This window comes from Cebidichthys violaceus, unplaced genomic scaffold, assembly GCF_023349555.1.
Source record: "Cebidichthys violaceus isolate CVI_PGR_0920_01 unplaced genomic scaffold, fCebVio1.0.p SCAF_68, whole genome shotgun sequence".
Taxonomy (NCBI): Eukaryota; Metazoa; Chordata; class Actinopteri; order Perciformes; family Stichaeidae; genus Cebidichthys; species Cebidichthys violaceus.
Genome location: NW_027176905.1, coordinates 550,628 through 564,765, shown reverse-complemented (window position 1 = coordinate 564,765; position 14,138 = coordinate 550,628). Strand labels below are relative to the sequence as shown.

The 14,138-nt window shown below is 39.3% G+C and overlaps 2 protein-coding genes across 6 annotated transcripts in view; one reads left to right on the top strand and one right to left on the bottom strand.

Annotated features, from left to right (window-relative positions):
* Window positions 1-4,853: 4,853 nt before the first annotated feature.
* Window positions 4,854-8,582, top strand: LOC137890733 (gamma-interferon-inducible lysosomal thiol reductase-like). Its single transcript, XM_068734926.1, has 7 exons — window positions 4,854-5,080; window positions 6,209-6,397; window positions 6,496-6,567; window positions 6,662-6,751; window positions 7,037-7,189; window positions 7,893-7,961; window positions 8,362-8,582. Exons 1-7 carry the CDS (start codon window positions 4,940-4,942, stop codon window positions 8,419-8,421), a joined length of 774 nt encoding a protein of 257 aa, XP_068591027.1. The 5' UTR covers window positions 4,854-4,939; the 3' UTR covers window positions 8,422-8,582.
* Window positions 8,583-8,660: 78 nt separating this feature from the next.
* LOC137890732 (3',5'-cyclic-AMP phosphodiesterase 4C-like) overlaps window positions 8,661-14,138 on the bottom strand; it is a 94,972-nt gene continuing 89,494 nt past the window's right edge. For all 5 annotated transcript variants that reach the window (XM_068734925.1, XM_068734922.1, XM_068734924.1 and 2 more), the window contains one exon: window positions 8,661-13,718. In XM_068734925.1, coding sequence (XP_068591026.1) covers window positions 13,158-13,718 — 561 coding nt within the window. In that variant the 3' untranslated portion in view covers window positions 8,661-13,157. The remainder of the gene's footprint in view (window positions 13,719-14,138) is intronic.

Sequence of the window (14,138 nt, the reverse complement as noted above, 5' to 3'; positions counted from 1 at the left end):
TGTATTCTTAAGGAAGATGATGTGCAACCTGCAGTGGTAGAGGTAGTATCTTTTACTTAATTAAAAGTAGCAATACTACAGTGAAGAAATGTTACAAGTCCTGCATTCAGATTTACTTTAGCAAAAGTACACATATACATTTTATATTATTGGATTATTATTGATGCCTTTATGTGTAAGTGTTACCGGCACCAGACCTAGGGGAAATCTGGACCGGCAGCAAAGGTTACACAGGCTAGGATGCACTGTGTAGCCAATAGCTCTAACTGTGGATTAATACAGAGAGAGGACCAATATTAGCGTCATGCTCAGGCCAGAGCTAGTTTTATTCTGAGCTGCATTGCAGATCATAACATTTCACAATTTATGTAAACATGGTGTGAACAAATTCAAATAAATTAAAATATATTCCACATCCAGTCCAACAAACATTTAACAACTACGGTTTAACACTGAAGTTGACGGACAGAACTAGCTAGGTAGCATTACAACGTTCGTTGGAACAATTAGCTACAAATATAGCTAACTACATTTATCACACATCTACAATCATGTTACAACATTACAGAACATTTAACTGTCTGTGTTAATAAAAACTAAACATGTAGCATTTCCAACCTACTACATAAGCACCACTTGTGTTTGCACCAGGTAAGGTTAAAGAATAATAAATATTATTTTTTTGTTGAATACATTTTGCATTGCTAATTTCGAATTGGTAAAGTAACTAGTAGTGACTAAAGTTGTCGGTTAAATGAAGTAGAGTAAAAAGTCTTACCTTTAGACCTTTTCAATACAGCATGTGCTAAAAAAGTGGAAGTCAGCCAGACAGTACAGACCAAGATCTTGATGTCCCTCGGTCACAGAATGCAGTTAAAATCCGTTGGTGAGAAACCATTATCTTTTAAATAAGATGCCATCGATGTAGACTAGGTACAGCAGCATATTCCACCTGCTAATGGTGAGTAAATACTCCATTATTGTCATGCGGTTTGTTGGGGAAGAGGCAGTGAAACTGGTCGTTGGTAAAAGAACATTTTCATGGATGAGAGGAAACTTCCCTGACTTTCCAGACACACAACTGCTCTCCATAATTCGAGAAACCTGAATAATAATTATGTTGAAAGCCGAAACTGATGCGTTGTCAATCATCTGCTTGCCGAGCTGCTGTCTGCCACGTTCTGGTTCCGGGTCCTTCTGGTCCTGGCCCGCCGGGGTTCCTTCTCATTTAAACCGCAACATCTCCGAAGAAACATTTGCTTCGTCTGAAGGCAGTTGTTAGAGTTGGAGATGAAGCCGAATTGTCTGCATCCAGTGGATATTAGCACACCAAAAAAAAAACTATTTGGGGGTTATTTTGAATACCTCCTTCTAGTTTGGGTAAACGTTAATTAACACATCTTGGTGGCTTTTCGAGCAGCCCAACTTAAATTAAAGCAGTGACGTGCGGTGAGGTTCGTGGCTGGTGAGGCACTGACACTACATAAGTCAGATTAACAAATATATGAACCCTATAGAAAAGCTTAAATCACCATTCAATTGGCAGCTTGCACATTGACTACTGGTTGTTTTTCATATTTCATATCAGTATTCTTTACACACACATAGGTAAGGTACATATTTGATTCCACCGGGAGCGTGTGCGCCGTGATCTTCCCCACCGGGAGCGTTTCAGAAGCGGAGCGCTGGAGGGCACCACCCGCGAAAATCGTGAGAGGGATGTATAAAGAGAACAACAAAGACATAAAAGGTTATTTTACCAGTCCGGCGTTGAATTGCTGTTGATTTGTTCATATTTCCTTGTTTTTTGAGACATTTTTAAGCTTAGATATTGAATCTTACATTTGTGTTGTCAAAGCAAAATATAAGAAGAAGAAGTGAAGTGTAGAAGAAGAGCAACGACAGAACAAGCATAACCCCGACCCGTGGGCTCTCGCACGCCCTCTTCTTTGAGGCAGAGTAGTGTTTGCCTCCCCTCTGTGCTTTTTCACTGCGGTTTAAAATCCGGCCCGAGCGCCCCCACTGGCGGGGGCGACGCATGCATCCAAAAAAGAATCCACTCATAACGTGCACTCATCAGTAACGAATATAATGATGCCGCATACCTGCTCAAACTGCAGCTCCTGGGCTACAAAGTCATCTCAGCTGTTTGTACACACTCCAAACACAACATATGACAAAGCTACGTATAATACCAAGTATCACAATCGATATAGCGCCCCCTAGGCAGTCCCACTCGCCACATTTATGCCAATAACGTTTTGAAAAATTAATTCAATGCTAACACCCGTTAGCTCAGGAGATCGCTAGCGACCAGTCGGTCGCAGCCATTTTGTCACATTCCGCTACGACACAGCCTCGCAGTTTTACTTACAAAACAAAGCCATCATCATAATCCGCATAATCGATCACATCATAAACCAGCTCCTTACTTTGAGATGTTCTGCACCAAAAAAAATAATTAATCCGTTCATGTTTACTGTCTATCTGCGCAGACAGAACTAATAAAAAATAATAATAAAAACTTGAAACACTTTGGAAACCCCCCCCCCAAAAAAGAGAACGTAAAAGACATGACTGCTGTTGAATTCATCTCAGAAGCTACAGTGGCATTGAATGCCACTGTAGCTGTCTGGATTCAAAGCTGGCGCTGCCGTCGTGTGCCTGCTAGCGGAAGGGGCAGGGTTATACGTCTCGGCAAATCGGATTTGAGAAATTTGACACGGGTAGTTTTTATTTTATGATTGGCTAACGGATTCTATCATTCAAAGTCACGTTAGGTTGTTTCAACAGAGCAGGCTGTGACGTGTCTATGGAACATTCATTGGGTCAAATCGGCCCTTCACACTGGCTGTAAGGCCCTGGAGGATAAAAAAACTGGAATTCAGACGATAAAATCCCATGGATGACAAACATTAACAGTCTCAGAGAGGATCCAGGCTCTCAAAATGATGCCAAACTGCTGCATATGGATATATTGAACACTATTAGTGATAAAAGAAGTAAAATATATAATTATATAGTATATAAAATTACAATGAAACAGCTGGAACAAAATTACATTTTGGTTGACCTCGTTTGACCTCTCCGTACTAGATCAAGATGTACTAGATAAAGCTTGACTTTATCAAAGTAAAAATTTGTTTAGAGACCCTCAACATATAGTTCTATGATCTGGGAGAGCTGGAAAGCTTGGACCTACATGATTTCTAATAAAGAAATATCCTGAAATTGCTTTTTTTTCCATTCGAAATTTAGAATTTTCAATTTGTGTTGTGTGCCATCTTAATCTACTCTTAACTAGTAACATATATACTGATATTTACACATATCAACACATCTCACAAGTGTTAGGGTTATTTTACTACCAAAAGTATTAAAATAGCCCTTACAGTTGCAACGCTACACTCATTATTGTATGGGTATGCTATTTTCGAGCTGAGGGCATAGAAATTAGGGTCCAAAATTAATGTCAGATCAGCAACACTAAATAGGCTCTACACATATGTGAAATACATTACCTATTCTATGGAAAGAAAGGACATATAATAAAAGTGTCTACAAATATTACAGTGGTGACAAACAATGAGAAAGCAAAAGGCACGCGCTCAACCCAGTTAGTGAGGGATTGCGCAATCTGAGGTGAGGCACAGCTCGTCGCTGCTGCACCTCACATGTCTCCTCTGTTTGAACAGGACATGCACTAATTCAGCGATTTTGATTATAAAAATGCTTGAAATGATTGGAATCATACAGAAATTACATTTATAGCACAGATCAGTAGAGAAATATTAATATTTATTTTATTTTAGCATTATTTGTTTTTTACTTTTCATGATGACAGGGGAGGCCTCCCCTGACTGCACGTCCCTGAATTAAAGTAATACAATTTACTTATTTGGTTAATTTTAAAATTGCAAACATAACATTGTAAACTCTAGCTCTAGCTGAAAAGCACATATTTTTCCACACCTCTTAACAGTTTTCTCACGGAATTCGCTCATCAATTTCTCCTTAAAAGTGAAACATGTTCCCGGGATTTCGTGCCCACATTGTAACCTAAATGTATTTTCTATTGTAGCTTGTCAAATTTAAGCACATCATCAATTTAACAAAGAAAAAAATATATATATATTTCTGGTTTACAATCAATAACTACAGTTCCCAGAAGGCTTTGCTTTTCAAACTCAACTTCAGTTTGAGTCTATATATAACCTGTTGACTTGACATGGTAAAGAAAAGAAGAAAAAAAGCAATGGGGAAATTGATGACATGTACGATGACTCAGTTCCATTTAGTGTCCCAGTGAGCAAGCATGCACAATGCCAGGGCCTCTCCTATCAATGTCCAATGTTATTGAATAAACCTGTATTTTTTCCTTCAATGGCATGTCAAAATATAGGATGTGGAAACCGTCTTGTAGTAAAATGTAGACATCAGACACTGTTCTGGTTTTTCCTGACTAGGGCCCAATCCCAAGGAGGACATTGGGATTGGGCCTGTGACTATTTCCTTAAAACCACACTATTTACTATTTAATTGTTCTGCTCACATGTGACCACCAGAGGGAGGCAAATCACCATAATAATACCAGTAAGCGCATGTGGAGGCTTCATCACCATTGCTATACACTCATAATATCATGTTTTTGGTTGTGTATCATCATGCATATTTGTCACTAAATACTAAGACATCATTCTGTAACATTAAACTTCTCTAATTAACCTTAATGTTGAACAGCCAGATATTATTTGTTGTCGTTTTCCACTTACGGAGCCAGAAGCAGGAGCTTTCCGAGGATCCCTGAAGGCAGCAGCAGTCAATCTCACCTGGACTTAATCAGCTGATGATGAAGCTGATTGGGCGGCTTTTAGGAGGAGCAGCAGCAGCAGCTTCAGTCGTCTCTCCTCGGTCACTGTGCGGACTCCTGAGATCAAACATGAAGCTGTCATGGCTGTTGGCTTTGTTGTTGCTCCTCTGTACTGATCGGAGAAGCTCCGGGATGTCTCACCCTAAACCAGCCTGCCGTTATCCGCCGTCTCAGTGGTGTCGATCCCTGGAGATAGCCATTGCATGCAATGTGAGTAGAATAACCGCACTGCATGGAATCTATTTATAAGAGTCTATTTTTTCAACCTCTACCAGGGTAAATGTAGAAAATGCATATATGTATGCACAATAATAGTAAACGCAGACAAAATATTGTTTGTTAATAATGTGGTAGCAAAGTAAATTTGCTTAGTAAATACATGCTTTCATATAACTTTATTCTCAGTGGAATGTACTTCGCTAATTTTTGCTTAAAACGCTGTTAATATATTTAGAAATATGAAGTGTTTTATACAGCTGTATTCTCTAAAAACAGCCCAATACTGACATATATGTTCTAATTTTATTTAGTTTTCTCTCCTTTTTATCTTTTTGTTGAATTCTAGGCCTTTTGAGCTAAAATGTACCGCAGTCATCTCATGCGCTTAATATGTCAATATTGAATACAGTTCTGTATGTATGAGGAAAGAGTCAATTCTCTGAAAACTGTGATTATTTAACACGGATGAGAACCATATTATTGATATTGTCGTTGTTCCAAACATGAAACACTCTTTGTCTGTGTTTAAGTGAAAGTCATGCCTCAGAAATTGAACACCAGTGGTTCCTCATGTGACAGCTGAGCAGCTCTGGGTCAAATCAAACAAACCCTTAATCAGTTTAAAGTTGAGTGCAAAAGACAGAACCGTTTGTTTCGCTTTAAATGTAGAGCTGCAGACTTTGTATAAAATGCCCATAGTGATGTCTTAAAAATGCTTGATTGTCACCACAAAGCTCCATTTACAATGAAATGAGACGAGACAGAAGCAAGTAGAAGCTGTAGTTTTAGCTGCATTAGTGAATCTAAACAGTCTCTACATGTTTTAGTAATGTATTCTCCTCTTTATTTTTAAACTAAACAATTGATTTTTTCCCTTGGATAGATCTGGTCCAATCTTATTTGCACTTCTCTTCATGGCATAAAAAATAGTTTTTTTTTTCCTCACTTTTTGCTTTCTTAAATCTTTTTATTTCTTTTTTCTTTTTTTTAACGTCCTAACACATTTTCACCAAATGTGTAATGCTGAGGGTTCATAGGTCTTAGCTCACCATAACCTGCATCTCTTTTATAAACTTACAGTTGAACACATTTAATTTTTCTCCCCTCCTCCTCGCTTAGGTTCAGAAACAGTGTATGGAGGTGAATGCTACCAGAACAAACCAGGCTGTTCCTCCAGTATCTGTCATTCTGTACTATGAGAGTTTGTGTCCGGCCTGCAGAGCATTCATCACCCAGCAGCTCTTCCCCACCTGGACGATGCTGCAGGATATCATGACCATCACTTTGGTCCCCTACGGGAACGCTAAGGTACACTGATCCTCCACATCCTACATGTGATGATATTTATTCATTTATAGATGAATAAATATCATCACGTCTACTAAAAGTTGACACGTTTCTTGTAGGAAATCCCATCGGCAAATTCTCCCTTCACCTGCCAGCACGGAGAGCCTGAATGCAGAGGAAACACGATTGAGGTTTGAATAATTCCTCACCTACACGGTAGCTCTGTCGCATTTTAATTATTACAACGCAACATGATGACATTAGATTGATCGATCTGTTCCTCAGGCCTGTATCATCCATTTAACGGGACACTCAGCATTTCAGATCATCTACTGCATGGAGTCGGCTGCAGATGTTCTCGACGCTGCCCAGCCTGTGAGTACCTATGGAATACCTATGGTCAGATTGTCACTACTTGGAAATCTGAATATAATTTCTTAAAACCCTTAAAGAAATTTGATAAGAAAATGAATCCTTTTATAAAATGATGTATCTTCAGAGTGTAAAACATCAGAGCAATGACATGAAAATCATCAAGATGGCACTACAGCATAGTTGACAGTGACGAGGTCTGCAGTGTTTAGGGATGCAAAATCCTGAAAGACTGTTGCTTTAATCTAAAGGGTTGTTGTTGTTGTTGTTGATGATGCTCTGTCTCAGTGTCTCCAGCTGTATGCTCCCTCCGTCTCCTGGTCGAGTGTCGACTCCTGTTTGAAGGGAGGTCTGGGACGCCAGCTGATGCACGCAAACGCTGTCATGACCAGAGCACTGCACCCGGCACACACGCACGTCCCCTGGGTCACCTTCAATGGGGTAAAACACTCTGGACTTACTATGATTGATCGATATACCAAAGTGTTACAAAGACCGAAAGTAAATAAAAGTTCTCACTTCTGCTTTTCTTGACTAAAGAGACACTTTTGAACTAGTTTGTAATGTTCAAAACATTATAGTTGCAACCTGAATATGATGTCTGAGTAGGTTTGCATGTTATTCAAATTCTACTGACTCTATCAGAGTAGAACTGTTATTTTATTGTCGTGGAAAAACATTGTAGAGATCAATATTTTAAAATGAATTATAATGTTCCATTCCACTGATTTCTTTTATATATATTTTTTTTTTAATTTGTATTTTTTTTTTTTTTTTTTTTTTAACGCATTTTATAGCACATATTGTGCAAAAGCGTTGGGACCCAAACAAGTTTGCATAACGCTGTAAACCGCAGATCGGAATTTTGATTGTATGAATATTGAACCCAATTATAATCTCATTTCAGTGAGTTGGAGATGAAAAAAGTGCAGGTTGACTAAGAAGGAGCTCTGGTCAAAATATCAAAAACTAAATGTCCATGATATTTAAGTCAAACGATTATGTAGTATAAGTCTCATATTCATCATGGAAATGTAGTTCATGATCAAACTGTACACTGCTTGTGTCTATCTGTAGTCAATAACTGAAGCTTTGAACAATTAATGAGGACTTGATGTGTCTAAAGGATCATAAACCGTTTCAGGAATACACAGAAGAGAATGACGACAAGGCGATGTCGTCTCTTTTCCACTTTGTTTGCCAACTCTACAAGGTGAGGACTGTTTTTCCTTACTACTGTGACTCTAATTTGGGATATCTGCAATATTGGTGCTGGTAAAAATACATGTAAAGAACTTTGGTAAATCTTCTAAGTTAAAAATGACGCCTGAGAGTGAGAGGAAATTATTTATTAAAAATAAGGTGTGTGTGTGTGTGTGTGTGTGTGTGTGTGTGTGTGTGTGTGTGTGTGTGTGTGTGTGTGTGTGTGTGTGTGTGTGTGTGTGTGTGTGTGTGTGTGTGTGTGTGTGTGTGTGTGTGTGTGTGTGTGTGTGTAACTGGTCAACCTGACTGCGTTGTCACTAAATATCAGATTTTATCAGTATATGTGTTATTATCTTGTTAATGTCAGTTGTGTGTACTGTAACGGGACTGAAACTGTGTGTTGTCTTCAGGGGGTGAAGCCTCCAGTCTGTTCTGGAGCTCCAGTAAGACTGAACAGAAGCTTCTGCTGAACACAGCAACTGACAACATGCATAATGTACCAAATAACACCATCAAAATCATAAACGCATGTTTAGTTTGTAGTTGACAATGTGGCTGTGAGTTCATATTGTTTATGTGCCTCTTGGGATCTGATTTAAAAGTGGAATAAATCAGTCTTGTCTTAAACATACTGTAGTTTTTGAGTGACATTATTTCCATTTGAAGAACATGTGAGTCAATCTAATGAAATAAAAACAACCAGTCAGAATAAATTTCCATATTATTTATTGTCATTTTCCACTTAAATCACCCTGAACTCTCAAAAGTCTTTTGGCTTAGAATGAGAAAATAAAAGTTATTTTCTTTGACAAAAACATTGGAGTGGCATATGTATACTTTTAAAGTATACTTGATTTTTAGGCTCTAGAACATAAAATCAAATGTCCTATGTTACAGTACTTTGTCTCGACAGACACATTTGAAGAATAAATATCTTTATAGAAGTTTGTACGACACAGGCTGAGAAAACAGACAGCATGAACATTAATGGTGGCAGTATCAGTGTGACACACTAACACACAGCGAGAGAGAGCAGGGACTCTCCTGCTCGTCAATACATTTAACACTGTATGGCACGACTGTCTTCCTGTAAAGGGCCACACTGCTGTTTTAACATGCCGTAACTCCTTTCATCACTGAGCTACAAACTACATTCAGCTGACTCAAAGCCATTCTTAAATGTTTCAAATCCACATGATGAAGATGCCATGATGATGGTTCGTCCCAAAAATGTGACACGTTTTCTTGCTTCAAAACGGAAGAACTTTATAATGAAAGTATGGCCTGGGCTAACAGGAAATGCAAAATCTCATCACTTCCTCTGCTGCAGGAAAGCTAATGGAGCTCAAATTGGATTTAGATAAAAATTTCAAATTTTTTTAAAAATATAAATGTATCTTACTTTCTAAAAATAAATATTTAGAATCATAAGTTGTAAAAGAGGAGAAATAATTGACAATATTTTTTAAATATTAAACAAAGTGCCAAAGTCCGTCTAGCTGAGCTTCTTTATCCACTGCAGTCAAAGTTTTAACTATTTGTGGACTAAAAGTTTATATTGCGCACACACTTAAATATTTAGAGACATTTGGTAATGAGATCTAAAGCTTGGAAAGGAAGTTTAATGGATGATTACAGAGCAACTTCTTACTTTTTGTAAAAGTCCAACTAGGGAGTATATACTATAAACTCTGTGCAGCACATCAGTTTCATGTCCTGTATTGAAACTATGTAAAATTACAATGTCTCAGAGTACTAAAAAAATGCTTTTCAGAAAGATACCAATAGTTTAAATCCAAACTAGAATACAATCTTCAAGACTACACAAAACATTTATTTAATGTAAAACGGAAGAAGATTTATTGTCGGGATGATGCTAAAGAAAAAGGCCACAGGGTCAGAAAATATAAAGCTGTAATCTGTTTTCATGGCAATCTGCCCACTAGATTTTGACATTTCCTGTGTGCCAGTATAAACTTTGGCCTATGCATGGTGCTGTAGGCGAAGTGTGTAAATAACCAGAACATTTGATCCACACTAATTTCTGCTGATGAGATTTACATGGTATTTTCATCGTGGAGTTGAGGGATTTTAAACTGTACACTAAATAAATTGAGTAATCAGGAAAACACAGAAACTAACTGATTTGATTTGTTACATGTAGCTTAATTTCTCAATTGTTTTAAAGGAAACACACACTAAGAATGTGTGTGTATATGGACAGACGCAGAATATTGCTGCAGTCATGAGAAATGTATGCGTCTATATGTATTCTCAATCTTTGAGATTCATGTTTTTTTATAAAGCCTAGAAATGAGCAGTTTTCTTGCTTTAAGATCAAACGATGCCGTGAGGCTTGGCATGTTAAAAACAGCATAATGGTCCTCTTACACTAAGCTCCAACCACTTCTATCACATGTAAGGCTGATCAGTAAAGCTTACTAGCTGAGTTAATGAAATACCAATAGACTGCTATTTTCTACGATTGCCTGACCAGGAAGTGCGTCATATCTTTGTGTAGTGCTTGTTTACTTCCTGGTCTTTCTACCTCAGTGACGGCGACAAACACTGCTCTAGACTGAACGTGGACTCCTGAAGCTACACACATTCTCAATTATCAGCTATCTGATTAGGAAAGGGCTGAACAAACGGATCGTGAGCTTCACAAAAACTAATAAACTGTCTGCTATAAACACTGGAAACGCATATTCGTAAAAACTAACGCTATAAAGTCATTGACTTTGATACAATCATCAGGTTAAAATCTCTAGTGTAAAAATGTACAGCATCGTAGGCTGGCAGGTGTTTGTGTTTTCAACACTTGTGGCACACAGTAATCCCAGTCGAGCACTATCTATCAGAAGACCGATAACCTGATGGAACACAATCTGGTTAGTTTGATCTGATTCAGCAACTTCTGATCTCTACAACAGATCCTATCGGCAGGGCAGGAAAGAAACACCATGGTGACTTACTTGGAATTATAAGATCATTTAAAATAACAAACAGGTCTTTCACTTGTGGCTGAAGTTAAACTTTTGTGTAATATGTTAATCAAAACTGTTTTCGTAGTTGTAGAAAAGGAACTATCAGGCTCGGATTCATTTGAGGTTTGAGCAAGGAAGAGCTTTTCTAGTCACCATGAGGATATAACGTCACGTCCCAATGAAAGGATAAATGTGGTGATATTCCATATTTTTCTTACTGTTAACAAAGCCCATGAAAACCCACAATGAACTGATCAAACTATTTTGAGAACTATTTCTGTGAAGCAGCTAATTCCTCTGTGTCATACATTACATTACGGTCATTTAGAAGACGCTTTTATCCAAAGTCTCTATCTACACACCGTAGACGCAGCTACGGGAGACATTTTGGGGTTAACTGTCTTGCTCAAGGACACATTGACATAAGTCTAGTAGAGCAGGAGATCGAACCGCCAACCCTCTGATTGAAAGGCGGCCCTGATCTCCACTTAGCCACGGTCACCCCTCATACACCTCCTTTGTACAATAAATATTAAAAACACACCAGTGAACCACAATGTTGCACTGAGACAATCTTTCATTATGAATATGTCCACTGTAGTTTGATTTGGATCAATCCCGCCTATACCTTTCTGCTGCTGTAAATACATAACTTAACAAATGTGTATTAATTCACAGCTGAAGTAGTCGATAACTCCTGTTAAAAGGCACGTTTGATAAAAACTACAATTCCCTTTTTGAAATGAAAATAAATAATAATGAATATTGAAAAGATTGAAGTCCTCAGTGGAAACAAATGGTCTTGTGGCTGAGAGCCAAAGGAGGGAAGTTGGAAAGTATTGTGCGATGCACTAAAAGCTTTTCATGGAATTTGTTTTCAAGAAGAAATATATAATAACACCAGAAATATCCTTCAATTAATAGAGTGTTTTCACATGTTTTGCCCACATCATAATGTAGAGGTTCAAAGATTCAGAAAGGGTTAAATCCTGGCTGGATCGGGCACTTTCTATCAGGAGGAACAGGGATCATTTCAGAGAACATTGCAGTTAAATATCACCATTGAGTTTCCTGCTCTGCCTTCTGGTACCTCGAGTCAGACGTCCTGTACTGTGTCTGTGTGATCAGTAGGCCTACAGTGGACGAAGCCCTTTGTCTGACTGAATAGAAGAGCTGAAGGGCAGAGATGCTAAAGTGCTACTGCGGACCGGAGGCACCCTGATAAAAAACGCTTTTCAAGCACATAAACACAGAAAAGACCAGCAAACCTACAACATGGAACTGTTCAAAACCCTAAAAACAGTGACACCATTTGAAATCATCTCAGGTAAAAAAGAAAAAAAGAAGCCCAAACTAATTATACAGGTGGTGTCTTTTGTATTTTCAACATGTGAGACTGGGGCACAGTCTGCTTCAGTGTTTAATCGCTGTGGTGCTACAAGCTGGTTTAAATACATCATATTTAATTGCTTCAGTTGGCAAATGTTCTATTAAAGGGCTTAATTAAACGAAAAGACACGCAGGTTGAACAAAGTCTCAGTTGTCTCTGGTTTGGAGGTAAATCAAACAGGAAAGACAGTTTGGGGTGAAAGGTCAGGTGAGGGTTACCCACTACATCCGTGCTACATTAGATTCATGTAATCTTCATACCCTGAGGTTTAGGTCCATCAATTTTCTCTCAACTACATTCTGTATTTGGTAAAATTATTCATCTTTCACATCATTCTCAAATAAAGAAATCATACTCACTTATTCTAGCCGGACTCAGTAATTTCATGTCCTAAATCAAAACTATGGTGCAAAATAATTTCAAGACCCTGTCAGACCACAGCGATCCTCATTCTCATGTCTGAATGTCATAAACAGTTATTTTGGAGGAAGACATTTCCTTTACCTTTTTGTTCTTGTTAGAGTATCTCGCCTTGGCTCCACTCTTCTTCCCAGTTAAATTGCAGCAGTCTTTGTCAGGGACACTCTAAACTCAAGCTACAACAAAGCAGGATGGGACACAAAGTTCAATCAGGCACCCAAAGAGAGGCTGAAAGGATTCTTCTTGTTAAAATATAAAATAAAACAGAGGGGAAACGTCCCTCTGTTCTCCAGAGCGGGTGTCTCCAGTGTAAAGGGACTGTAGTGATTTTACAGTAAAGGCCTGCCCTGCCTCCATCTCTCCATATTCAGCACTCGTGTCTGTCAGGCGGGGCAGGTTGTGCTGGTTGTTACGTGCCCATACGTAGGCACGCCACCCCGTCCCCCTCCTGGCTCAGTTCTCTGTCCCTGTCGGCACCTTCCCGACCTGGGGAGGCCAGCGTCCTGTGGGGGCTCCGCACCGATAAGGCAGCCCGATTCAGGGTCCGGGACGGGTGAGGCGAAGGGGGGCGGTACCTGCTGTTGCTGCGGGGGTCTGGGGACAAAGACGGAGAGGAGGAGTCCCGGTGCTGCTCCCCACCCGACTGGGACTCCCCCTCTAAGGGGCTCTCCAGGTCAGACTCCACCTCCTCTTCATCCTCCTCTTCTTCCTCCAGAGTGAGTTCAAACTGGAACTTGTCCCCTCCTCCTCCTCCTGAAGGGACAGGCCCTCCTGCTCCCACAGCTCCTCCTCCTGGCATCACCTCCACATGGTGGTCCTCAGGGCTGGTAGGCGACGGGCTGCGGGGGATCATGCTCTGATACCACTCCCTGTTGTCCTCCAGTGTGTCCAGGATGTCCTGGGCATCAGGGTGCACCAAGTCTGCCCACGTCTCCCACAGAGGGTGGACAACGTAGTCGATAAAGCCCACCTAGTCATTGAAATAATATTAATAGTTCCAACAATAGAAGTAAAATATGTCAAACAAAATAAAGAGACAAACAGGTACATGAAGCTCGTCTTGTGAAGACAAAAGCTGCTAAGATGCTGTTAGGGGTTTCCAGAGGACATTTTGGATGAATATGAATGGACAGAGGGATACATATCTACATATTATTTTATTACTTGAATCTAGTCGCTTTGGTTGTGTGGCCTCTATACCACAATCTCTGTAGTGACAGGTTAAAGGCTGTGTGTTGAAACATTTTCAGAGGTGCTAATGATGTAGGTATGCAGATGTACAATACCATGAAACCAAAACAACAGGCAGCAGGTTATACAAAGAGTGAAATTACACAGCATGTGCTGTTAAGGATAGTTTTAAAACCAATGCTGAATTCCTAGAGACACA